At 43.0% G+C, this 25,407-nt stretch overlaps 1 protein-coding gene across 1 annotated transcript in view; it reads right to left on the bottom strand.

Annotated features, from left to right (window-relative positions):
* Positions 1-25,407, bottom strand: part of LOC311040288 (membrane-associated guanylate kinase, WW and PDZ domain-containing protein 2-like) — a 323,523-nt gene that overhangs the window by 79,007 nt on the left and 219,109 nt on the right. The window contains exons 7-11 of the mRNA XM_084050480.1: positions 22,438-22,495; positions 18,431-18,552; positions 15,622-15,804; positions 2,862-3,337; positions 413-665 (exon numbers count right to left, since the gene is read on the bottom strand). Coding sequence (XP_083906606.1) covers positions 413-665; positions 2,862-3,337; positions 15,622-15,804; positions 18,431-18,552; positions 22,438-22,495 — 1,092 coding nt within the window. The remainder of the gene's footprint in view (positions 1-412; positions 666-2,861; positions 3,338-15,621; positions 15,805-18,430; positions 18,553-22,437; positions 22,496-25,407) is intronic.

Here is a 25,407-nt window from a genome sequence, read left to right as displayed (position 1 = left end):
TTCAAAACTTCACACGTTACTGTTCTTTCCCTGAAAGTGCCCTGAAAATGCATTTTTTTTCCTCCCTGTTTTGCCCTTAAAAAGGCACTGTTTTGTCCCTGAAAAGAAGTTGTCACTACACACCCCCGTTTTTCCCTTCAACAGACATCCATATACATGAGAACAAAAGAATGTGTGTTGAAGAAGGTGTCAGGCTCATTATGAGGCGAAAGGTGATTTGAAGAAGTCCCTGACCAGTTGCTCAAATTAATTAGCATTCATAAAAGCAGTGATCATCAAAATAATTCAGCATTTTAAATGCCCTTCTTTGTCCCTCTTATTGCCCTGGGAATCCCCTGAAAATGTACTGTCTTGGCGATGGCAGGACATTTGAAGTTTTGAAATGGCACATCTGTATCTGTCTGTGTCTTACCCGCTCCGCCTCTCTGGACCACCAGGCTGGTCTCGGCCCCCACGGCGCACTCCTTGAGCAGCTCCACCACCTGCGTGTGCGCGAAGCCGTGCACGGCCCGCTGGTTGATCTCCACCACCAGGTCGCCCTCGCAGAGCCCCGGGCAGCCCTGGGGCTCCAGCACCTGCTTGACGCGCTGGCCCGCGGCGCTGTCGGCGATGGTGAACCCGAAGCCGTCGCCGCCCTTCACCATGGTCAGCGTCAGCAGCTCGCCCTGTGGGGCGTAAGGGTTCGTGGGACTCGTTAGGATTTGAACGGTTTCCGATTCCTTATATTATTTATACTCATAGTCAGGGGATATTAGCAGAATATTTTCCAATCTTGGAATAAATTCCTTACCAAAAAAAATCTTCACCAATGTGTTTGTAAAGGTGTCTAGTAACACATCACAACTTTATTGAAATTCAGTATCCCTAGGAGAATTTTTGACAGCTCCTTAAAGTTGGGGTACCCACCATAACCTTTTTTTGGTTAAAAAAAAAAATCCAAATTTAATTCTGTTTTAAGTAGCATGTGAGGGGTCAAACTAGGGTGTTTTTATGATTCTGAATCCATTGCAATCATTTGTTTTGCACCAAAACCACTCCTTGGGCTAAAAACGGCCATAGCCATGTATACTTTTTGTGTAAAAAGCCCATTGAGATTGGGCCGTTTTTAGCCCAAGGAGTGGTTTTGGTGCAAAACAAAAAATTGCAATTTTTTGGGGGGATTGTTTTTTAACCAAGGTTATGGTGGGTACTCCAACTTTAAGGAGCTGTCAAAAATTCTCCTAGGGATACTGAATTTCAATAAAGTTGTGATGTGTTACTAGACACCTTTGCAAACACATTGGTGAAGATTTTTTTTGGTAAGGAATTTATTCCAAGACTTTTTTAATATCCCCTGACTATCATAATATCTCTGCTGTCCGGCAGAAACCAGCTAACTCCAAAATGTTCATTTCTCAGGAAATGACTAAAACAAAACTAAGGAGGTTAGGAGGTTTTGTTCATCATTGATAAGAACAGCTGAATGGACCTCCAAGCTCACAATGAGGTTGGAGGTCAAAAGGGGGTGGAGCCTGGAGTCAGCTAAACCAGCTAACGTCGGTGGAGTTAGCTGGTTTAGCAGAAAGTTTGAGGATCCAACGGAGTTAGCTGGTTTTGTCAGAAGCGCCTTTTAATGCTTTTCATTGGTTCAATATTGTTTTAATCAACACACAGACGTAAAGAGTGTTCAATGGCTCTTGGAAAAAAATGCAAAAGCTTCAAAATGGAGTTAGCTGGTTTCTGCCGGACAGCAACGATACACAAGTACATAATAAACACAAATTCAATCATACAAATGCAGCGTGTCCACCACACACACACTTGTAGGTGACGCGACGTCACCACAGTCGCTTGCATGCACACGGCTGAGCCAAATGAAGACAGATGAGAAATTCCAGGAACCGCTTGCGGGAACCTTTAATGCAAATAAGATGGAACCGGTTCTGGTTCTTTTTTCTTTTTTTTTCACACGATTTTGTAACCCTATTTTTTACACCCAGTGCCAATTGTGTAATGTAATCCTGGGCACTACACTCCCTCTGCCTTAGGGAGGCCAGGGCCGAGCTCATGCCTCCTTCAATGCATGAGAGCCAACTGACCTTCTTGTCACCTGACAGGGGAGAGTTTCCCTGGTTGGACGTAGCCCGTGGAAGGAACCCCTTATTCCAACCAGTTCCCTTCCCCTCCATCAGGCGCCCCGGCTGGCCAGGGGGAGGCAGTATAGTGACCAGGATTACCGCATGTTTTTGTGAGGGTACCGGTTCCGGTTCTTAAAGGGATTGACGGCAAGTCCAGAGATAAACAAACACCGCGCCTCCAGCAGTTCGTTTCCCCGACCACCAGGGGGTGACGCAGGAGGGACTTCCATAGAGTTAAGAGGACTTCTGAAGGGGCCACGCCGAAAATAGGTTGCTTTATTCGGATTCAATGCGTGTTACTGCCCGCCCCTAGTGGTTCTCTGAATTTTTATTTTTAAATAGGCTCTTTCATGATAAATTGACCACATATATGAAGTTAAACAACTAAATTCTATCCAAACGCTATCTTAAAAGTAAATTCTGTGCCTCAAAAACGAAGTTTGAGAGCGTTTTAAAACCGAAAGTAAAAAGTTCACACGGACGCGCACATGCGTGCGTTAATTTACGCCCCGGACAAACATAAACAGTAGGGAAAATACGGATTTCAGAAAGAGGACTGTGTTTCAATGCAGGAAAACACCCCAGCATCATTATATAGTGGCTGATAGAGGGGAAAAAATGCAAAATATATATATATATATATATTTTTTTTTTTTAATTTAGGCTTAATGTTGCCTAGAATCCCTTTAAAGCTCGGAACCGGGTTGGAAATAAGAACCGGTTCCGGGGTCCCATAAACCCTACCTGGGTGGTGGCGCCCGACGACGCCATGGAGACGCTGTCCGGCGGCGTGGGGCCGGCGGTGGGCGGCAGCGAGCCGTCCAGGTGGGTGTCGCCCGGGTGCGGGGCGAGCATCTGCTGCTGCTGGGCGCCGAGGAGGTGCTGCTCCTGCTCGGCGAAGCGCGCCGTGCGGGAGAGGTAGTCCAGGTAGTTGTCGTAGCCGCTCCGGCCGTTGACCATGACGGGCCGCTGCTCCATGATGCCCAGCGGGGAGATGATGGTGGTGGTGGTGGTGGTGGTGGCGGACGTGCTGTTGTTGTTGGCGTGGTGGGCCGCGGCCGCCGCGGCTGCGGGGTCCTCGGGGTCGTAGGGCAGCGGGTAGCCGCGGCACAGCACCAGGGTCACGCTCTGCCCGATGGGCACCGACTGGAAGAGCTTGACCACGTCGGCGTGCGTGGTGCCCAGGACGCACACGTCGTTGATGTACACGATGACGTCGCCTATAGAGGAGCACAGAACATAGAGTTAAACAAGAATAAATATGACTTGACAGTCATATTATTAGCAGCTGCATGCATACTTTTACTCAAGTAAAGTGAGTACTTTTTCCACCACTGCATGTCATCACAGCTAAGAAGAACTTCTCCTCAGAGTTAAATCAACACTGAAGGGAGACACATTCTCCGCAGGCCGAGTTTTTATGACTTAATGACTTTATGACTCTCAGCCTCTCACTATGATTGCCTTCAGGAGGGGAGGTGCTGTGAGGGGAGGCGGGTGCTGCGAAGGACCGGCCGTCCATTGGCTTAAACGGGGAAGTGTCCCCCATTGGCTTAAAGTAGTGAAGGACAGCCAGGACAGGCGGATGACCACGTCTGAGCCTGTTTCTAGAGCAGCTTGGCAGCTGCTAAAAATAATAGAGAGGGCACCGGAAATCCCCTCCCATCCACTTGTATTGAGTTTGCCCATTGGTCGAAACAGTTTTCGCTCGTTCATGTACAGTGGCCCGAGGCCGTTTTAAGCTGCAGTACCTATAAATGGCCAGCATGTCCAATGCGCTTCAACGCAACCACTGGGTTCTGGGGGCGTGGCACAGACGAGCAGAAATGTCATTCACGAGGAGGAATGGACAACACTGTACTATTCTGCAGTACAGTGGTTCTCAAACTTTTTCATGTCAAGGACCCCCCCAAATTGACACATATTAGCCCGCGGACCCCCATTTGAAAAGATATGCCAGGGACCCCCATAACAGAAGATTTCTACGGCTCTAGCAGTGATTTTCATCCATTTTAATTTCAAGGACCCCCAAGTTTGACATGCATTAGGCTACGGACCCCCATTTAATGGCATTTCTATCTCTGAGACCCCAATTTATATTGTATCAATGTTAATTTATCTTTGAGAGTGTACAAATGGAACCAAATGGACCCGTTAGGGTCCATTTGGTTCCATTTGTACACTCTCAGAGTTATACACCCATAAGGATCCCCTTGGTTCCTAACTATCCCATATTTAGTTGGGGACCCCCTAGAACTCCCTCAAGGACCCCTGGGGGTCCCCGGACCGCACTTAAGAACCACTGTAGTAAAGGCAGACCCATATATCGCTTTGGACCATATATTGGCCATTATTTGACTTTTTTTGACGCCATCGGTATTGGCAATTAAGCACTTTCAACCTGGAATCCCTATTTTGGGCATGTCTTTCAAAAGCTTTCAAAATGTTTAAAAATCAGCAACATATCAGCAAATCTTCAGTGAGTTTGTAGATCAGCTATTTTTGTAAAATGTCTGAATAGGGCTTACACGGTTAAATAAAAAGTTATTTGTGTTTATCCTTTGTATTTATTCATGTTGTATACTTTATTCAAATTGGCTTAAGGGAGGACTGGCCGGGCCGGTCGACCACGTCGTCACTATGACTCAGCCATAACCACATAAGGAGTTCCCAATGCAGCAACGCCCAAATATGGAGTGTTATCTAACCTCAATGTATCGTCATCCCATCAGGCGCAAACACTTACCTAGAGGCCTGAACCTACAAAACCTAGGAGTTAAATGCTCTCAAATACAAACTTTAATAAAATCTACAGATTTTTTTTGTTGTTGCTCAGAATATCGGTCAAAACATTGGTAACCGGTGGTCTAGAACTCTACAAAATGATTATTCTTTATGGGCATGAGACCCAGGACTCTAGCATCGGTCGGGCTGTATTCCGTAGCTTCCCCAGTACTTTATGGACTCTATAGTACAGTATATCAGCGGTGGGGCTCACTCTGAATTCTCGCCGGCCCCGTAAAACATTTCCCACACTACAGATAATGTCACCGCGCGCTGATAACATCGTTACCTTAGCTTTTCGAGGTGTTAGAAATACTACAGTTGACAAGTGGCTATAAGAATGTTAATCATCTATCGTGGATTCGGGTGACGACCGTCGTAATTTACTTCCTATTACCAAGACAAAACGATTAAACCTCCCTTCACAGACGATCTCCTTCGCCATGCTCTTTTCACAACCAGTGTACAGGCAAGATATCCTGCCGTTTTCATTTATTTATTATTGTAACAGAGGGTGTAATCCACATTTCAGTATGAATAAAAGCACTAACGAAGACAACGTCAATCGTTATTTTCCAATTACAGGTATAATTATTATGTCAGTTAGAAAGGGGATGGTGTTAACGCATTCAATCCTGGAACGCATCTGTGCCACTTTAGATTTCGTTTGGCTGTTCAAAAATAGCAGATATACAAGCTCATAGAGCTTGTAGATCTGCTAGAAAATCGTGAAAATGTGTGCAAATCTTTGAATATAAATATCTTTAAAGCGAACATTTGTAACTCAAATCTTTGCTTCTGGGGGGGGGGGGGGGTCCCTGGAACAAAATATTTTACAAATGTTCGCTTTAAGCAGATCTACAAGCTCGTAGCACGGCACTCGGTGCCGCGCTTTGAGCTTGTGTATCTGCTATTTTTGCCCAATGAAGCCTGAATTGACACAGATGCGTTACAGCTCTAGACGCGTTAAAGACGATAGGTAAAGATCCTTCACAAAACACACAGCTGCGAGCGAGGCAGGTGTGAAGTAAGTGATTGTCCGTCTCCCTGCTAACGACAGCAAAACGCTGTCCAATTCTCTTAGACGGGTTTGTAAATGTAAGCAGTGAGACTATTGAAACGCTAATAGTTGGCTCAATGCCACGTCTTCTAAATCAACTCGGGGCAAGCGCACATTGATTCCCTTGGATTGATCGCTGAAGGGGAATCGAATCCACACAGTGGAGCTATACTGACCACACGGCTGACCCTGCTAAATGACACAAGCCAATGAGCGTTAAAGCCTAGATAAGTTGAGATGTCACGGTCATTTTCTCCTTTCACAGAGTAAATTGGGGTTCTTTTTTTCTACCATGGAGAATGCTGTCTGCGTTCTAGCCGCTTGAACCCTCTGGCATCCCTATTTTGGGCGTGTTATTATAGCTGAAGATGTTTTTAAAAAGTTTGAAAAATGCTCGACATTTCCAAAATCTTTTCTGAAATGTGAACATTTTCTAAAATAGCTCACTTGAACTTTTTAGATCAGCTTTTGTCGCTATTTGTCGTACGAAGTATATGGGCTTAACCCATTGGGGACCACTTAAACCATTATTTCATACTTTGGCTCAAAAACAGCAGATATACAAGCTCATAGCGCGGCACCGAGTGCCGCGCTATGAGCTAGTAGATCTGCCATTTTTGAAAAAAATCATGAAAATTGGTGCAAATCTTTCCAATATATATATTTTTAAAGCAAACATTTTTAAATCAAATATTTGCTTCTGGGGGGGTCCCTGGAACAAAATATTTTGAGATGGGGGTCCGCGGCCCAAAACTGTGTGTGATTTAGAAGATATTTGCAGAATCGTAGAACCTCAGGCCTTAATGGGTTAAGTAGTTAACGCTCCTCTGGTATTGACAGAGTTGGAACGCGCCTCGGGGGCAACGTGACACGCGGGACATTTTAATTAATCCAGGTAAACGCCTGCCGACATTTGCCTCGAGCCCCGACGTCACGATCAATGTTTTTTTTCGTACACCGGCGGAAAACAAATGGCCCGGCCACCGCACGGCGCCCTGTCTGTCCCGTGCACGCTCACACAGACCTGTCAACATTTTAAGAAGCCGATTTTATGATTGATTTATGATTTTTTGGGGATATTTTTAACCCCAAGTCTAAAGCCGGAAAATAGCAGATCTACAAGCTCACAACGTGTCGCGCTGCGACACGTTGTGAGCTTGTAGATCGGCTATTTTACGGTGTTTGACATCGCCGCACAACTAAGTATAAAATAGGGGAAAATCTAACCCAACCCCCTAAACCTAACCTCTAAAGGTCTAATCCTGAACCTAACCCCAACATGAATCTTTTTCTAATCGTAAAAGTATCTCTAAAAATCTTTTTTCAACCATAAAATAACAATTTATCTTGTGAGGACCAAGAAAACGGTCCTCACCACGTCTATTTCTCATATTCTACTATACTTGTGGGGACGTTGGTCCTCACAAGTATAGTAATACACACACACACACACACACACACACACACACACACACACACGCACGCACGCACGCACACACACGCACACGCACACGCACACGCACACGCACACGGGTTACCAGCATAAATAGAGGAACATCCACACAAGTACAGACAAAAAAATGCACACCTAAAGGGATTTACTCACCAGGGGGCATGACGAATAAATTACTATTGGCAGCGAGTATTATTTTGCATCAAATTATTCAAATGGTTGAGGATGTCTCATTCATACAGGTTGATGTCGTTTATTCACGGTGGAAAAATCCACCTCGTTCCAAATAAAAAATGACGCTACTTTATCGTGGCGTAGTATTCGTGTTCTGTGTGGATTTACTCATGACAAAAAACAACAGTTTGAAACATGTATATTTTGAGCTTGTAGATCTACTATTTATTTGTTTTAATTGTGGAAAATGTGTGAAAATCCTTGAATATATATATACATTTTTAACTCAAAACTTTGCCTCTGGGGGTCCCTGGAACAACATATTTTGAAATGGGGGTCCGCGGACAAATACATATCATTTTGGGGGTCCTTGACATGAAAAAAGTTTGAGAACCACTGCTATATACAGTAGCAACATAAGTAAAAAAAAAAAAAGAAAGAAAAAAAACTAGGTATTAGAAGACATTTGTAGAAACCGCCAGAAGCAAAGATTTGAGTTAAAGTTTTTCGCTTTAAAAACATATATATATTCAAAGATTTGCACACATTTTCAAGATAAAAAAAAAAAAAGCAGATCTACAAGCTCATAAACTCACTTTTCAAGGTAAGAAAAAATACTATCACAGATTTCTTTTTACATATCTATTAATGTTATATTATTGTAAAAAAAATCATTGTGTTTTGCCAATTATTTGGGCGCCAACTTGCAACATCCTCACGGCCAGAAGTTGAGAACCACTGTTCTCAATCACACCGACCTTAACCCAGTCAATCCGGGAACGCATCTCTGTCATTTTAGATTTCTTTGGCTATTCAAAAATAGCAGATATACAAGCTATGATTTTCTTTTGAAAAGTCATGAAAATTCGTGCAAATCTTTGAATACATAATTTTTGAGGCGAACATTTGTAAAACATGTTGTTCCAGGGATCTCCAGAAGAGTTGCAAATGTTCGCTTTAAAATATATATATTCAAAGATTCGCACAAATGTTCAAGGCTATGAGCTTGAAGATCTGCTATTTTTTAATAGCCAAAGTATAAAAAATAATGATTATAGCTAAAATCTAAAAAATTACACAGATGCGTTCGCGGATTGAATGGGTTAACTATAAACCCCACCCGCCCAATAGAAGTACGTTTCCAGCTCTCCTGTCCTTCACTGTCAAAACCCTCATGTATTCATAATGACGGATTCAACCTCAAGCAAACAGCACACTCTATAATAAGGCTGTTGACACACAGTAACATGAGGTCTCCTTGACCCGCATAAGAATTGGCTGTCATGGACAGAAAACTTAACCCTTTAAGACTGGGAATGCATCTGTGTAATTATTTGGCTATTCAAAAATAGCAGATCTACAAGCTCATAGCGCGGCACTCGGTGCCTATTTTTGAAAAATCTTGAAAATGTGTGCAAATCTTTGAATATATATATATGTTTAAAGCGAACATGTTTAACTCAAATCTTTGCTTCATGGGGGTCCCTGGAACTAAATATTTTGAGATGGCGGTACACGGCCAAATACATGTAATTCTGGGAGTCCTTGACATGAAAAGGTTTGAGCACCACTGATATTATAGCGACATGCATTTTTTTTAGAAGACATTTGTAGAATCCCCAGCAGCAAAGATTTGAGTAAAAAATGTTTGATTTAAAAAAATATATATATATATATGTTCAAAGATTTGCACAAATTTTCCACGATTTAAAAAAAATCTACAAGCTCATGGCGCGGCACCCTGGCCGTGCTATGAGCTTGTATATCTGCTATTTTTGAATAGCCAAAGAAATCTTAAATGACACACAGATGCGTTCCCGGTCTAAAAGGGTTAATGGGGTGTGTGTTTGTGTGTGTGTGTGTGTGTGTGTGTGTGTGTGTGTGTGTGTGTGTGTGTGTGTGTGTGTGTGTGTGTGTGTGTGTGTGTGTGTGTGTGTGTGTGTGTGTGTGTGTGTGTGTGTGTGTGTGTGTGTGTGTGTGTGTGTGTGTGTGTGTGTGTATGTGTGTGTGTGTGTGTAGTCTATTATTATGTGATAATGAACAGAACCGACCCCTGCATTCCGGCAGAGTCAGATTTATAGCATGACAAACAATGTCAAATTATATTGTATGGGGAATTAGAAATGTAAGTCCCACAGCTCAGGGATCTAAACGCGAGTCCAGGGTGGAAGTTCAAATTAAAATAAAAAAATAATGTAAGCTATGACATACAGACACAAGTTATTGTGTTGGCCCTTTCAGCTGTTTGTGTGGGGGTGACACATTTTGTGTGAAACAAGCGATTTTATGTTGAATAAGCTGAAATGCTTAATATTATTCTCGGTTTCTATTCTAGGTTTCATTGTATATGAGATTATGCAAATACATCACATATTGTTATTACATGGCTGCCGTTCTGCAGTTTCGTATTAACCCATTAAGACCTGTAACGCATCTGTGTCACTTTAGATTTCTTTGGCTATTCAAAAATAGCAGATCTACAAGCTCATAGCGCGGCACCGAGTGCCGCGCTACGAGCTTGTAGATCTGCTATTTTTGAAAAATCCTAAACATTTTTTACACACAATTTCTAAACGTTAAGATTTAGAAAGCATTTTTAAGAATCGCCTCAGGTCTTAATGGGTTAATCAGCATCATGGGCTAAACCTCTAAAATTCCAGCTATCTCGACATGTTAGCTACTGTATTGTGCGTGGCCCTGCACATGTCAATTGTACAGTACAGTATGTGTAAATGTGGAAGATCTTCCCGTAGCAACACTTAAACCATTAAGACCGGGAATGCATCCGTGTCATTTTAAGATTTATTTTGTCTATTCAAAAATAGCAGATATACAAGCTCATAGCGCGGCACCGAGTGCCGCGCTATGAGCTTGTAGATCTGCATTTTTTTTTAATCGTGAACATCTGTGCAAATCTTTGAATATATATGTTTTTTAAAACATATATATATATTTTTTTGTAACTCAAATCTTTGCTTCAAAGGATTCTACAAATATCAGTGGTTCTCAAACTTTTTTTCATGTCAATGAGCATCCAAACCCCCATCTCAAAATATTTTGTTCCAGGGACCCCCAAAAGCAAATATTTGAGTTAACATTTATATATATATATATTCAAAGATTTACACACATTTTCACGATTTTCTGTTCAAAAATAGCAGATCTACAAGCTCATAGCGCCATGAGCTTGTAGATCTGCTATTTTTTAATAGCCAAACAAATCTTAAAAATGACACAGATGCGTTCCCCCCCGGATTGAACGGGTTAAGAAAACCCCCTCAAATGAATTCAAAGCTGTCCCACAAGACACACAACGCTGCAATTCTGGGCGAGGAGGAACGCAGCTTAAAAAAGAAAAAAAAACATTGTCTTTCTATCAGATGCCATTCCTGGCAGTGTGAGTTATCCGTGTGGAATTGGGGGATTTTTTTCCCCTCATCTCCGCAGGTGTGTGTGTGGCGGGCCTGTGGATTCTGATAGAGCCAAATGCTGCTATAGCTTTGCAGAAGTAGGACACTGAGCCTGGGGAGGGGATGGGATGGGATTGGGGGGGGGGGGGGGGGAAAACTTTAGCTGCTAGTTACTTTGCAGATATACATTATGACATTATAAAACACACATGAACCACTTGAGCCCTATTTTATACCTAGGCTATTTGAAAATAGCAGATCTACAAGCTCACAACGTGTCGCATCGCGACGCGTTGTGAGCTTGTAGATCTGCTATTTTCAAACATTTTTGTACTTTTCCTTTTGGTACTTTAAGGACATTTTGATACCAATACTTTTGTACTTTTTACTCGAGCACATTTTTAATTCCGGACTTTTTACTTGTAACGGAGTTCTTCTACATAGCAGTATTGATACTTTTACTTAAGTAAAACATTTGAATACTTTTTCATCCACTGGTTGTGAGGGAGAGATGGAGAAATGGCGGAGGATGCGGGGAGGAGATGAGAGGGAAGGGAGGCAGGAACGATGGGAGCCCCTCCATTACTTTTTTTTGGGGGGGGGATTATTACGCAGTATGGTGAAGATAATCCATTACTCCCCCAGAGGGGTCTCTAACACAAACACAGCGTCAGAGGGACTCTATTGCCACACTTTCACTTTTACACACAGCAACACATTCCAATTTCCAAAGGTAATTCCACTAAACACATACGGGGGGGGCCCTTAACCCATTAAATCCGGGAACGCATCTCTCTGTCATTTCAAGATTTCTGTGGCTATTCAAAAATAGCAGATATACAAGCTCGTAGCGCGGCACCGAGTGCCGCGCTACGAGCTTGTAGATCTGCTATTTATTTTTTTAAATCGTGAACATCTGTGCGAATCTTTGAATATATATATTTTTTTTTAAAGCCAACATTTTTAACTCAAATCTTTGCTTCTGGGGGGTCCCTGGAACAAACGTTTTCAGACGGGGGTCAATTACATATAATTTTGGGGGTGCTTGACATGAAAAAGGTTAAGAACCACTGAAAACTGTTAGGATTTAGAAGACATTTGTAGAATCCCCAGAAGCAATACGATTTGAGTTACAAATGTTCGCCTTAAAAAAAATAATATATACATTCAAGATTTAGACACATTTTCACGATGTTTCAAAAAATAGCAGATCTACAAGCTCATAGCGCGGCACTCGGTGCCGCGCTATGAGCTTGTAGATCTGCTATTTTTGAATAGCCAAAGAAATCTAAAAATGACCCGGGTTGAATGGGTTAAGATCTCCTGTGTTGGAGAAGAGAGACGCTAACAAAACAAACACGTTACAGCACATCGTTGCTGTCGCCGTGGATACCTTGTATGTCCAGAACAGTTACTTTTCAGGGAATGGGAAAAAGAACCTGTGTGCCAATGGATTCAATGTAGTTATTATTTCATTGGTTAAATATTTATAAATCCCACAGACAGACTTCACTTTCACTTAAAGGGATAGTTCACCCCCAAAAAAACTTTTTTTCTATCGATTAGTCACCCCATGGAGACTGGATATTATTTTGTTTTTGGCGCATTCCTAAGCCAATAATTTGATGACCAGCGGACCGGTAGGCTGCGGTTCCGGTAAGAGACACAAAGGAGACTCTTTGTGTCAAATTATTGGCAAAAATAAATAAATATATATCCATGAATTCAAGTCTCCATGGGGTGACTAATCGATAGAAAAAAAGTCATTTTGGGGGTAAACTGTAAAAAAAAAAGAATTAAAATATTAAAAACCATTTAAAAAATGCCAAGAATTGCTATTTTTGTGTGACATTGAAGTATGACGAAGTAGGGCGTTCATTTACCAGAAAAATGTTGAAATTCTGAGATACAAGGTTTCTGCTTGACAGCGACGCCATGATAAATGAGCAGCATGACCTGTGTGTGTGTGTGTGTGTGTGTGTCTGTGTCTGTGTCTGTGTCTGTGTCTGTGTGTGTGTGTGTGTGTGTGTGTGTGTGTGTGTGTGTGTGTGTGTGTGTGTGTGTGTGTGTTCCCATCCAGAGCAGCAGATAGATACATCAGTGCATGCTGGGAGCATTGACACACCTGCTAGTCCCATGTCCTGACCTTCAGAGCAGCTGCACTGTGCTGCGTTTGTGTTTGTGTGTGTGTGTGTGTGTGTACGTGTCTGTGTGTTTATGTAGATGCATACCCTATTTGTGTGTGTGTGTGTGTGTGTGTGTGTGTGCGCGCGTAGTGCTGCAGTCTCCCAGTCCCGCGTGGCTCCAGCCAGGAGTTATGGTGCTCATAAAGTCCCCATCATGATTAATGGAAGAGCACAGCTGCCGCAGATGGCACGTACGCGCATTACACATACACACTCGCATGCACTTTGCACCCGCGAGCGCACACACACACATTTTGTATTACTATGCTCGTGAGGACGTCAACATTTTTAGGACAGCGACTTTATGAATGCCACAAAAAAAATATTTTGGGTCATCTTTAACCCTGAAAATAAAGCTGAAAATAGCCGATCTACTAGCTCATAGTGCTTGCAGATTGCAGAGCTCTATTTTATTTAAAACATTTTATTACCATAAAAATAGACTTTGTGAGAACCAGGAAAATGGTCCTCGCAAAGTCTATTTCCCAAATTCTACAATATACAGTACTTGTGGGCATATATGGGCCTCATAAGTGGTACACACACTACACACAGCATCTGCACAGACACAGTGCAACCCCGGTAAGAGACCCATGGACACAGATATCCATGCAATTATAAGTACAGTGGTTGAGTAGATTTACTCTCCACCAGTGGTGGAAAAAGTACGCAAATTCTTTACTTAAGTAAAAGTACCAATACTGCAATATAAAAATATTCAGTTACAAGTAAAAGTCCAGAATTCAAAATTTACTTGAGTAAAAGTACAAAAGTATTGGCATCAAAATGTACTTAAAGTACCAAAAGTAAAAGTACTAAATATTTGAAAATAGCAGATCTACAAGCTCACAACGCGTCGCGATGCGACGCGTTGTAAGCTTGTAGATCGGCTATTTTCAAATAGCCTAGGTATAAAATAGGTTTAAAGTGGTTAATGTATGTTTTATAATGTAATAATTTATATCTGAAAAGTAACTAGTAACTCAAGTTTTCAAATAATTGTAGTGGAGTAAAAGTACAATATTTGCCTCTGAGATGTAGTGGAGCAGAAGTAAAAGTATTGGAAATTGGAAATACTCAAGTAAAGTACAAATACCTCAAAATGTTACTTATGTATAGTACTTAAGTAAATGTACTTAGTTACTTTCCACCACTGCTGTCTCCACCATTCAGATGTCCGTCAGATCTCTCAACGTCATATCCGGGGACCCCCAGCGGTCCAAATGGACCCTTATGGGTCTGTAACTCTGAGAGTGTACAAACGGAACCAAATGAACCCTTTTGGGCGTGTTCATTCTGAGAGTGGGGGCACGCCGTCTCAAGCAAACTTGAGCCGACTCGCCGAGTTATGTCTCCATAGGCACAGAATCGTAAATCACGTTTTTGGGGGTGAGCGTTTGCCCCAACTGCTACTCAAAAGTGACTACTGGCCAATCACAGCGCGTCCTTTCCGGGTCCTTCCCAACTCCCGCGCACTCAAATAGCTTGCGTAGACTAGTCCCAGATAAATAAAAAGAAAGTGTTGTCTCAAATAGGGGGGCATGGCCTAATGCAAGGGTTCCCAAAGTTTTCAGGCCGCGACCCTCCAAAATAATAATATTTGAACTGGGGACCCCCCACCCTTACAAGCACTTGGAAGTGTAGGCATTACATTTAGTTTGACTCGCTTCCACAGATAAATATTGTGAAAATAGCCAAACTACAACTGTGAGGCGTTGTGAGCTTGTAGATCGGCTATTATCGCAATGTTTGCCTCTTTTTCTTACGTAATATTTGACAATTTGGCCAATTTGGTATTATAAAGGTCTTAAAAGTCCTTACATTGTCACTTCAGAAATGGGCAGATACCCTGTATACACTTATGTTGGTTTGTTTACTGTTGAGTGAGAAAACAACGTTGCACATTAAGCTAATCATCTGGGGACCGCCCCAAAATAAATTGGAAACCACCGGCCTAATATAATGCATATCAAACAGGGGGTTCTTTGAAATTAACCCATTGAGACCTGGAACTGTGTCCTTTTTAGACTTGAGCTAAAAAGCATTATTTTACACTTTGGGCTATTCAAAAATAGCAGATATACAAGCTCATAGCGCGGCACCGAGTGCCGCGCTACGAGCTTGTAGATCTGCTATTTTTGAAAATTCGTGAAAATGTGTGCAAATCTTTGAATATATATATTTTAAAGCGAAACATTTTAACTCAAATTTTTGCTTCTGGGGGTCCATGGAAAAACATATTTTGATGGGGGTCGGCGGCCAAATACATATCATTTTGGGGGTCCTTGACATAAAAAAGATTGAGCATCACTGATATAGAAACATACGTTTTTCAGAAAACTGTTGGGATTTAGGAGACATGTAGAATCGGCTTCAGGTGTCAATGGGTTAAAGAGCGTTGAGAATGACTGGGCGTAATGTAATGTCCCGTACGTACCCGTGGCCATCTTGCCGTCGGCTGCCGCCGGGCCGTCGGGTATGACACTCTTGACCTGGAGGAACTCGTCGGGCTCGTCCCCTCCGATGATGGTGAACCCGAAGCCCATGTTGCTCTTCAGCAGCGGCGTGGACAGGAAGCTGCCCTTCAGCTGCGTGGGGTCCCGCGTGAACAGCGGCTTCTCTGCAGAGTAGACACGCACACGTCAACGCGTGCACACAGTAAAGCCGTGCACTCACACACGCCCAGTGGTGGACCGTGACCAATTTACCGTTACTTGAGTGCTGTACTTTTTTTTTTTTCCTTTGGGATACTTGTGACTTTCACTCCATTACAGTTCAAAGACAAACGTTGTACTTTTTTTACTCCACTGCATTTCTAGGAAGGGAAAAAGTACATTTTGAATTAACCACTTGGTTTTCTTCTTTTTTTCTTTACATTTTTCGAATCTAATGTCAATGTCAATACTGCCATGCATTGGTTTTACAAAAGCAAATGTACTTTGTAATTTGTGCTTTTGAATACTTTTTTCTTAAAGCATACACTTTTGAAGATTCAAGTCTTTTTAAAGGCAAAGTACTCCAGTACTATGAGCGACTTTCACTTTTCACAGTTGAGTAATATTTGACCAGGAGTATCTATACTCTGACTCAAGTAATGGGGTTGAGTACTTTGTCCGCCACTGGCACGCCCATACACACACACACACACACACACACACACACACACACACACACACACACACACACACACACACACACACACACACACACACACACACACACACACACACACACACACACACACACACAGTAATAACTAACAATATGCTTCACAGCAGGGAAAGGATGGTCCTCGATGCTGATGCAGGATAAAGTTGGCGCGAGGCAGGAGGAGCAGGTAAGGCTTATATCCACTGAGGAGGAGGAGGAGGAGGAGGAGGCACTGCATCCACAGGAAAGCAGGGTATGGTTTGACTGCAGCGCTGGGTGGTAGCTGAGAGATGCAGGTATGGTACGGAACTTTGTTTTCGTTTTTTTGTGCTCCCGTGCAAAGTGCTATTGCCAAGTCCTTCTCTGTCAAAACGTAAAGTTAACCTAAGTTATCATTTCATCTGGTATAGCTCTCATCCCATAGCCAGAAAAGCTGGATAGACACGGAAGCGGAAACAGCAAAGACATGAAATGGAGAGGGCGGGGCGGGGCGGGACGGGGCAGGGCGGGGCGGGGCGGGGGGCGAGCGGTGCCGGAAAACAGGGAGAGCCATCCACGCTGCAGTATATCCGTCCCATCCTACAGTACGTTCCCCAAGGAAGCGGAATTCGCAAAAAACACTGTTAAAAGTGACATGCTGTCAGGAATGACTCAGGAACCAGTTCCAGGAGAGGATCCTGGGAGGGGGGGGGGGGGGGGGGGGGGCGGTTAGGGAGCCTGGAGAAAGGAGAGGGAAGGAGAACTGGGGAGATTTCCTGAAAGAGGGCTTCTTCTCGCTAAGAAGCAAACAAGGAGATAATCAGCCAAACAAGCTATGTCACACTTTAACCAAATCTCCCTTCCTTTCACCTCGGAGGGAGACGTGGCTATAGAGCGTGCCAACGCGTCGTCACCACGGGGGGGGGGGGGGCGTGGCATAGTAGCGCAGACATGTTTGTTTTGGGCAATGTTAAGTCAACCTGGTTTATACCCCTCAAAGATGTCCGCTGCTACCAAAAGACACTTGTTGACGCCCCCCTTCAGGATTTTTGGCACGCTCTATAGTGTGCCGCCGCGCTCACACGTCCATCGGTTTGCCGTCGCTTTGTTATCCGCCCCGTTCGCTCAACATAGGAGGCGGCGGGAGGGAGGGCACGACTGAGACGCCTGGCTCTGCATGCGCTGCCCCACCAATCCCCCCCCCTCGGTCGCCACGGGGGGCAGAACCTGGCTCGTTATAGCTTGCATGCTTAGACAGTCAGCCGGCTGAGTTTGAGACGAGACACTAGACAGGCAGAGCGGGCGGGCAGGGAGGGAGACAACAGTAAGCCTCCTTGTTTGGTCTCTCCTGGCCTACTTACTGACAAAGTGCCACAAGGAGAGGGGGCTACCGCTCGCGACGGGCTGCTCCAGCACCACGGCGCAGGTGTGGAGAGGAGGCTCTGTCTGCTCCTGCTGTTGGAGGTGGAGGAGGAGGTGCGGGCACACGTTCATCTGCCTCGTCAGAACGCGTCGAAGAGGGGACGCCGTGGAGGAGGAGGAGGAGGCCGCGCCGCACGCAGCCACACCGCGGCCCGCCGCCGGCGGCGAGCGGCCGAGGTCACCGAGGCAGAGGGCCGCGGCGGCGGGTCTGGGGAGGAGGAGGGCGGCGGCACAAGGGCAGACATCCTCCACTGGCATGAGGGGGGGGGAGAGGGGGAGAGGAGACGTTGGACAAATGGAGGGGGGAGGTGGAGAGAGAGAGCTTCACAGAGAGAGCGTAACCACGGAGACACGCTGAGCTCTTCAAGTGGTTGGCTCTTGCGTTACTCCGGCAACAAGGTACGTTACAGGCACCGGGGCAGTCACTCTTAGAGATGTCTTCCTACTCATTGACACAAGGACGTGAATAGACACTGAGCACTGGGGAGTGACTGCTGGGCAAAGGCAGTGAGTACAGAAAGATGACAGCCATACGCTCGGAGAAACGCAAGTATTCATTTGAATTCAACACTCTCAGCGATCAGCATACACTTACATGACAAAGAGCTTCATTTTAAAATGAGGTATTCTCCGTTTGGGAAGGGAGGACCTTATTTTACCGAATTCCTAGTGGAAAAACTGAAAAAACGTCTTACCTCTGTAAATAGTAGGGAGGGGCAGTGAGGACAGACCCTGGCTTTGCATCTGCTGCTGCTGCTGGACTCTCCTCTTCGCCTCCAGGACTGGGTTCTCGAACTGGGTCCTTCGGTTTATGTGGCTGTGTGTGTGACAACACAAAGAAAGAGGCAATTTGGTTCCCCTGCTGCTCTCGCGCAACAACATAGATCTGAGAAATGTCCTGGTGCTTTATTAGAGGCTTGGGCTGTGATGATTAATTAAGTGGCCCGAGTCCCAGATTATGTAATCGACCGGCAGAACGGCTTTTGCTGAGTTTAAGTCACACAAACACGGGCTCCCAAAGTAGAATAATGTTGCTCATTAACTGGGGTGGTTTCCTGAAATTGGAATATTTAAAAAAAAGACGTCCAAGTCTCTATTTCCTTTTCTCACGTCCGTCCCACGTCACTCTGGATTTAGTTTGTGTGTGGGGGGGGGGGGGGGGGGAGAAAAGTTAACCCTTTAAGACCGGGAACGCATCTGCGTGTCGCGCTATGAGCTTGTAGATCTGCTATTTTTTTTGTTGTTGAAAAATCGTGATTTTTTTTGCAAATCATGAATACGGTATTTACATTTTTTAAAGCAAACATTTGTAACTCAAATCTTTGCTTCTGGGGATTCTACAAATGTCAACAGATTAATAAAAAAAACCTTTTCATGTCAAGGACCCCGAAAAGTTTATGTATTTGGCCGTGGACCCCCCCCCCCCCCCATCTCAAAATATGTTGTTCCAGGGACCCCCCCAGAAGCAAAGATTTCAATTACAAATGTTCGCTTTAAAAAAAAAAAAAATATATATATATATATATATATATATATATATATATATATATATATATATATTCAAAGATTTGCTAAAATTTTCACGATTTAAAAAAAATAGCAGATATACAAGCTCGTAGCGCGGCGCCCGGTGCCGCGCTACGAGCTTGTATATCTGCTATTTTTGAATAGCCAAAGAAATCGAAAAAATGACACACACACACGCGTTTCCCGGTCTTAAAGGGTTAAAGGCTATAAATACTGTAACCTTTCTGTGAAATAATTAGTCATCGTATATAGCTCCCCTTTCTCTCAAGAGACTGCATTGTACCCTCGCACTACTCCTACTCACACAGAAGCACACGCACTTGCAAACCTCTCCTTCCCACAAACTCTAACTTTAGTCCCCCTCTGCGTCCTCCCGTGTTGCTTCCTCACACGTTTACGTAATGAGAGCGTTGTGGCGCTTTCATTCATAGTGTTGGTACAGTGTCAGTCTTAACCCATTAAGACCTGGGACGCATCTCTGTTTTTAGATTTGAGTTAAAAAGCATTATTTTACACTTTGGCTATTCAAAAATAGCAGATATACAAGCTCATAGCGCGGCACCGAGTGCCGCGCTATGAGCTTGTAGATCTGCTATTTTTGAAAAATCGTGAAAATGTGTGCAAATCTTTGAATATATATATTTTTAAAGCGAACATTTTTAACTCAAATCTTTGCTTCTGGGACCCCCTGGAACAACATATTTTGAGATGGCGGTCCGCGGCCAAATACATATAATTTTGGAGGTCCTTGACATGAAAAAGATTGAGCACCACTGATATAGAAACATACGTTTTTTTCAGAATACTGTTGGGATTTAGGACACATGTAGAATCGGCTTCAGGTCTTAAAGGGCTAATAACAGCATTCCCAGAGCTGGGTGCATCGCCAGAGTGCCGTACCAACACGGAGGCCTCCCCCGTCAGTACGGCACCCCGGCAGTCTAAAAATAAACCTGCACACATCCCGCACCGCACCGACATCTTCTCCACACACACCCAAAGCGGCGGTGGGACGCATCCAGCAAGACATACAGTATGACGCGGCTGAATGAGGAACATAATGGAATCAGCAGAGGAACACTGCACCTGCTCTACATGAGCCAGGGAATCCACTGCACACGCACGCGCGCAGTGGTGTAAAGTAACTAAGTAGATGTACTCAAGTACTGTACTTAAGTACAAGTTTGAGGTATTTTTACTTTACTTGAGTATATCCAATTTTCAGTACTTTTACTTCTACTCCACTACATCTCAGAGACAAATATTGTATTTTTACTCCACCACAATTATTTGAAAACTTTAGTTACTAGTTACTTTGCAATTATCAATTATTATATTATAAAACATACATTAACCACTTTAGCCCTGTTTTATACCTAGGCTATTTGAAAATAGCAGATCTACAAGCTCACAACGCGTCGCATTGCGACGCGTTGTGAGCTTGTAGATCTGCTATTTTCAAATATTTAGTACTTTTACTTTTGGTACTTTAAGTACATTTTGAATTCTGGACTTTTACTTGTAACAGAGTACTTTTATATTGCAGTATTGGTACTTTTACTTAAGTAAATAATGTGAGTACATTTTCCACCACTGCACGCACGCACGCACGCACGCACGCACGCACGCACGCACGCACGCACGCACGCACGCACGCACGCACGCACGCACGCACGCACGCACGCACGCACGCACGCACGCACGCACGCACACACACACACACACACACACACACACACACACACACACACACACACACACACACACACACACACACACACACACACACACACACACACACACACACACACACACACACACACACACACACAGTGGTGGAAAAAGTACTACATGTTTTTACTTAAGTAAAAGTATCAATGCTGCAACAAAGAAATACTCTGTCGCAATTACAAGTCCAGAATTCCAAATGTACAGTAAAAGTGCAAACGTATTGGTACATAAATGTACTCAAAGCATCAAAAGTACTCATTGTGCAGAATGTCCCATTTACATTTTTCAAACGTATAAACATCTTTTGAAAATAGCAGATCTACAAGCACACAATGCATTGTGAACTTGTAGATCGGCTATTTTCAAATGGCTGAAATGTATATAGGGCTGAAGTGGTTAATGTATGTTAGTAAAAGTACAATATTTGGATCCAAGATGCGTAGTGGAGTAGAAGTAAAAGTATTGGAAATTGGAAATACTCAAGTAAGGTACAAATGCCTCAAAACTGTACTTAAAGGGCAAGACCACTTTGGTAGAGGTTTGGGTTGTGTAGTTACCTTGCCATGATGTAACTCCAAAGGTGGGCAAGAAATTTAAAAAAAAATGCTCCATTGATTAGAAATTGATAATTCAAAATATGCTCCTCATTGACTTACATTGTACGGTAAAACTGCTCTCAAAGTCACTCTTTTAGCACAAAAACGAACGCAAACAAAGTTGATTCAGACAATATAGAACATCACCAAACCCAGTACTGTTTTTTTTTTTTATAAAAATGTCAACTTCCTGTTGATTTTACTATTTTTAATAAGTAGAAAACCCGGACTGGATCGGCGGATCCGGATCCAAATCTTCAAATAGTAAAATCAACAGGAAGTTTACATTTTTATTAAAAAAACAAACAGTACTGGGTTTGGTGATGCTCTATATTGTCTGAATCAAATACGTTTGGGTTCATTTATGTGCTAAAAGAGTGACTTTGAGGGCAGTTTTACCGTACAATGTAAGTCAATGAGGAGCATATTTTGAATTATCAATTTCTAATCAATGGAGCAATTATTTTTTATTTCTTGCCCACCTTTAGAGTTACATCATGGCAAGGTAACTACACAACCCAAACCTCTACCAAAGTGGTCTTACCCTTTAAGTACAGTACACCACTGCGCGCGCGCGCGCGCACACACACAAACACACACGCACACGCACACACACGCACGCACGCACGCGCACGCGCACGCGCACGCACACGCACACGCACGCGCGCGTATCCTCTTGATGGGCCATTAGTCTCCAGACAAAAAGGCAGCAGCTGCATCCTGGCCACAGCACCATGTAATGCACTGTACATGCCTGGTAATAAATATGATTAATACAGCGTGCCACTCGGCTTACAGCGGAAAATCAAAAACAGCCCCATTACACATTAAACATGCACCCGACTTACTCCACATAGTAGCTGCCGTAAATGGGGTCATCGATTTTCTCCCAGCCGTATGGAAGCTCTGTGGAAAAACAAACAAGGAGACAGTAATGAAGGACCTGTTTATTCTACAGGTACACCACTGGTCTTCATACATTAAGTTTACAGTGAATTGCATTGTCATTAAAGGTAGGGTAAGTGATTTGCTTTGGTTAAAATAAGTGTTAAATAGATCTATATTCTGATAGTACTCATTGCTATAGAGTGTTTGTTCAATATTAGGAATCTCATTGTCTCTCCACCTCTTTATAAAACAGAAAATGCATTTTCGTTTCAGTTTCAGTTTCATTTCCAATTTTATCCAACCAGGACAGAGGACTCAATCAGGATACAGATTAAACAAGTGAAATTGGAAGTGATGACACTAAGAAATGAGCAGGCAAAATTGGAACTGGAACACTATACAAATTAAGCTTAAAATGGGTACTTTCTCCTGATTGGCTGAGATTTTGACACCTACCGGAAAATGTATTTTCTGTTTATTAAAGAGCTGGAGAGACGGGGAGACTCCTGTTACTGAACAAACACTCTATAGCAATGATTACTATCAGAATATAGTGCTTTAACCTTTTAACAAAATACTTTTTGTTTTAACCAAAAAATATCACTTACCCTACCTTTAATCGCTAGAGTCTAGACCGACCGATTGTGTCACAACATAATTCACACTACTGACCGCCAAGTCGTTGGTCTGAGACAAGCACAAAAAAAAAGAAACAAGACATGACACAGTCATGTATACCAGCTTGCTTTATTTTTTTCTCTGTGTGCGTGTGTGTGTGTGTGTGTGTGTGTGTGTGTGTGTGTGTGTGTGTGTGTGTGTGTGTGTGTGTGTGTGTGTGTGTGTGCCGTGTATGCGCGGCTTGTTTTCATAGACCCGGTTCCTGATTTGTCCCGCAGAATCTGGCAACGCTGCTAGTGGCTCCCCACTGGCTTAGACCTGGTTGCTTATTTCTCTCGCAGACTGTGGCAACGCTGCTAAGCCAGAACTCAAACTACGCAGCTCATATGCAGAGGCGTAAAGTAACAAAGTACATTTACTCAAGTACTTTAATTAAAGGGATTTTTTTCACATCAGTCCTATATATTACTCTGTGTCACAGTGATTGAGAACTGTGTCATTTTTAGATTTGAGCTAAAAAGCATTATTTTACTCTTTGGGCTATTCAAAAATAGCAGATCTACAAGCTCATAGCGCCGCGCTACGAGCTTGTAGATCTGCTATTTTTGAAAAATCGTGAAAATGTGTGCAAATCTTTGAATATATATATTTTTAAAGCGAACATTTTTAACTCAAATCTTTGCTTCTGGGGGTCCCTGGAACAACATATTTTGATGGGGGTCTGCGGCCAAATACATATCATTTTGGGGGTCCTTGACATGAAAAAGATTGAGCACCACTGATATAGAAACATAAGTTTTTCAGAAAACTGTTGAGATTTAGGAGACATGTAGAATCGGCTTCAGGTCTCAATGGGTTAAAGGACAGCCAATGATCGAAAACATGTCGAGAACACGTGTGATCAGTCTCTTCTTAGACCAGCGTGCTTTGCAAGCTAGTAAAAAAAGACAGATTCATACATACTGTAATAGCACGCCAGAGTCGCATATCAAAAACAGCAGACGTACACAAGCTCATAACTTGCCACAGTGTAACGTGTTGTGAGCTTGTTGATCTGATATTTTCTCTGCGCGACATGATGCACAAGTATATAAATCAGGCAGAACCCGTTGCTGCATTTTCAGCATCTCTAAAATATAGCACAGGGTGTAATTATAGTGGATCAAATGCATCCTTTGCCGTGAACATCACAGACAACACTAAATATTAATATGAATTGGAGCGTATTGTATATTTGTAAAGTATGTACACGCTGCATAATTTGGATATAAATATTGCGTTTTGATGTGAAAGCCGTTGCATACATTACGAGCCACAAAACAAATATGTATGAAGTGCGCGCACGCCTTGGAGGCGTTCACACGGACTCGACTGCAACGCGTCTTCTATTAGATTTCAGTTTGTCTTAGAAAAACGACGAACTCAAGATCAAACACAATTACTGACAGATTAAATATGATAGTTATAATTGAAAGCCTATTAGTTAGAAGATTAGACAATGTGAGTCATTGTCAGAATGAGAATACGACGAAGTTGGCAGTGTATTATTGTCAAATGTTATAACTTCATACTGTATGGCTTAACCCATTAAGACCTGAGGCCGCTTCTAAACATTTTCTAAATCCTAACAGTTTTTCGGGAAAAAAAAAATATATATATATTTTCACGATTTTTCAAAAATAGCAGATCTACAAGCTCATAGCGCGGCACTCGGTGCCGCGCTATGAGCTTGTATATCTGCTATTTTTGAATAGCCAAAGACATCTAAAGTGACACAGATGCGTTCCAGGTATCAATGGGTTAATGAAAGAGAGTGCAGGGAATGGGTTGAAAAATTAAACACGTAAATGAATAATTTGAAAAAATGCCAAATTAATGAGTTGAGTAAGCTGATTAATACATGTATAGTCATCACTGATCTCCCTCTCCCAGGGATTGAAGGATTGGGTTAAACCCTATTTATAAAGCGGATAGTTCCGTGGTTATGATTGGCTGAGCCATGATCGAAGCCAGTGTAAAATGATCCATAAACACACACCTGTGACTGCACGTATCAGTATCATTATTGTACCAACGGGGTGTTTAAAATTCCCTGTTCAGGACCTTCCATGCATTTGTATAGCAACATCCTTGTTTGTGCAGGCAGTAGGGGACTGCTTTCTTGTAGAAATGATTCTTGTGACATTGGTGGACAGGGTAAACTGTTGCGCCCTTCTTTGTTCCTCCTTTGTTCAGGGTGGTCTCAAAAACATACAAGGAAACTGGCAGAAAAAGACTCGCTCTCTGCATAAACGTTTAACCCATTAAGACCT

This window comes from Gymnoscopelus microlampas, assembly GCF_963454915.1.
Source record: "Gymnoscopelus microlampas genome assembly, chromosome: 23".
Taxonomy (NCBI): Eukaryota; Metazoa; Chordata; class Actinopteri; order Myctophiformes; family Myctophidae; genus Gymnoscopelus; species Gymnoscopelus microlampas.
This window is presented reverse-complemented; position numbering and strand designations above follow the sequence as displayed.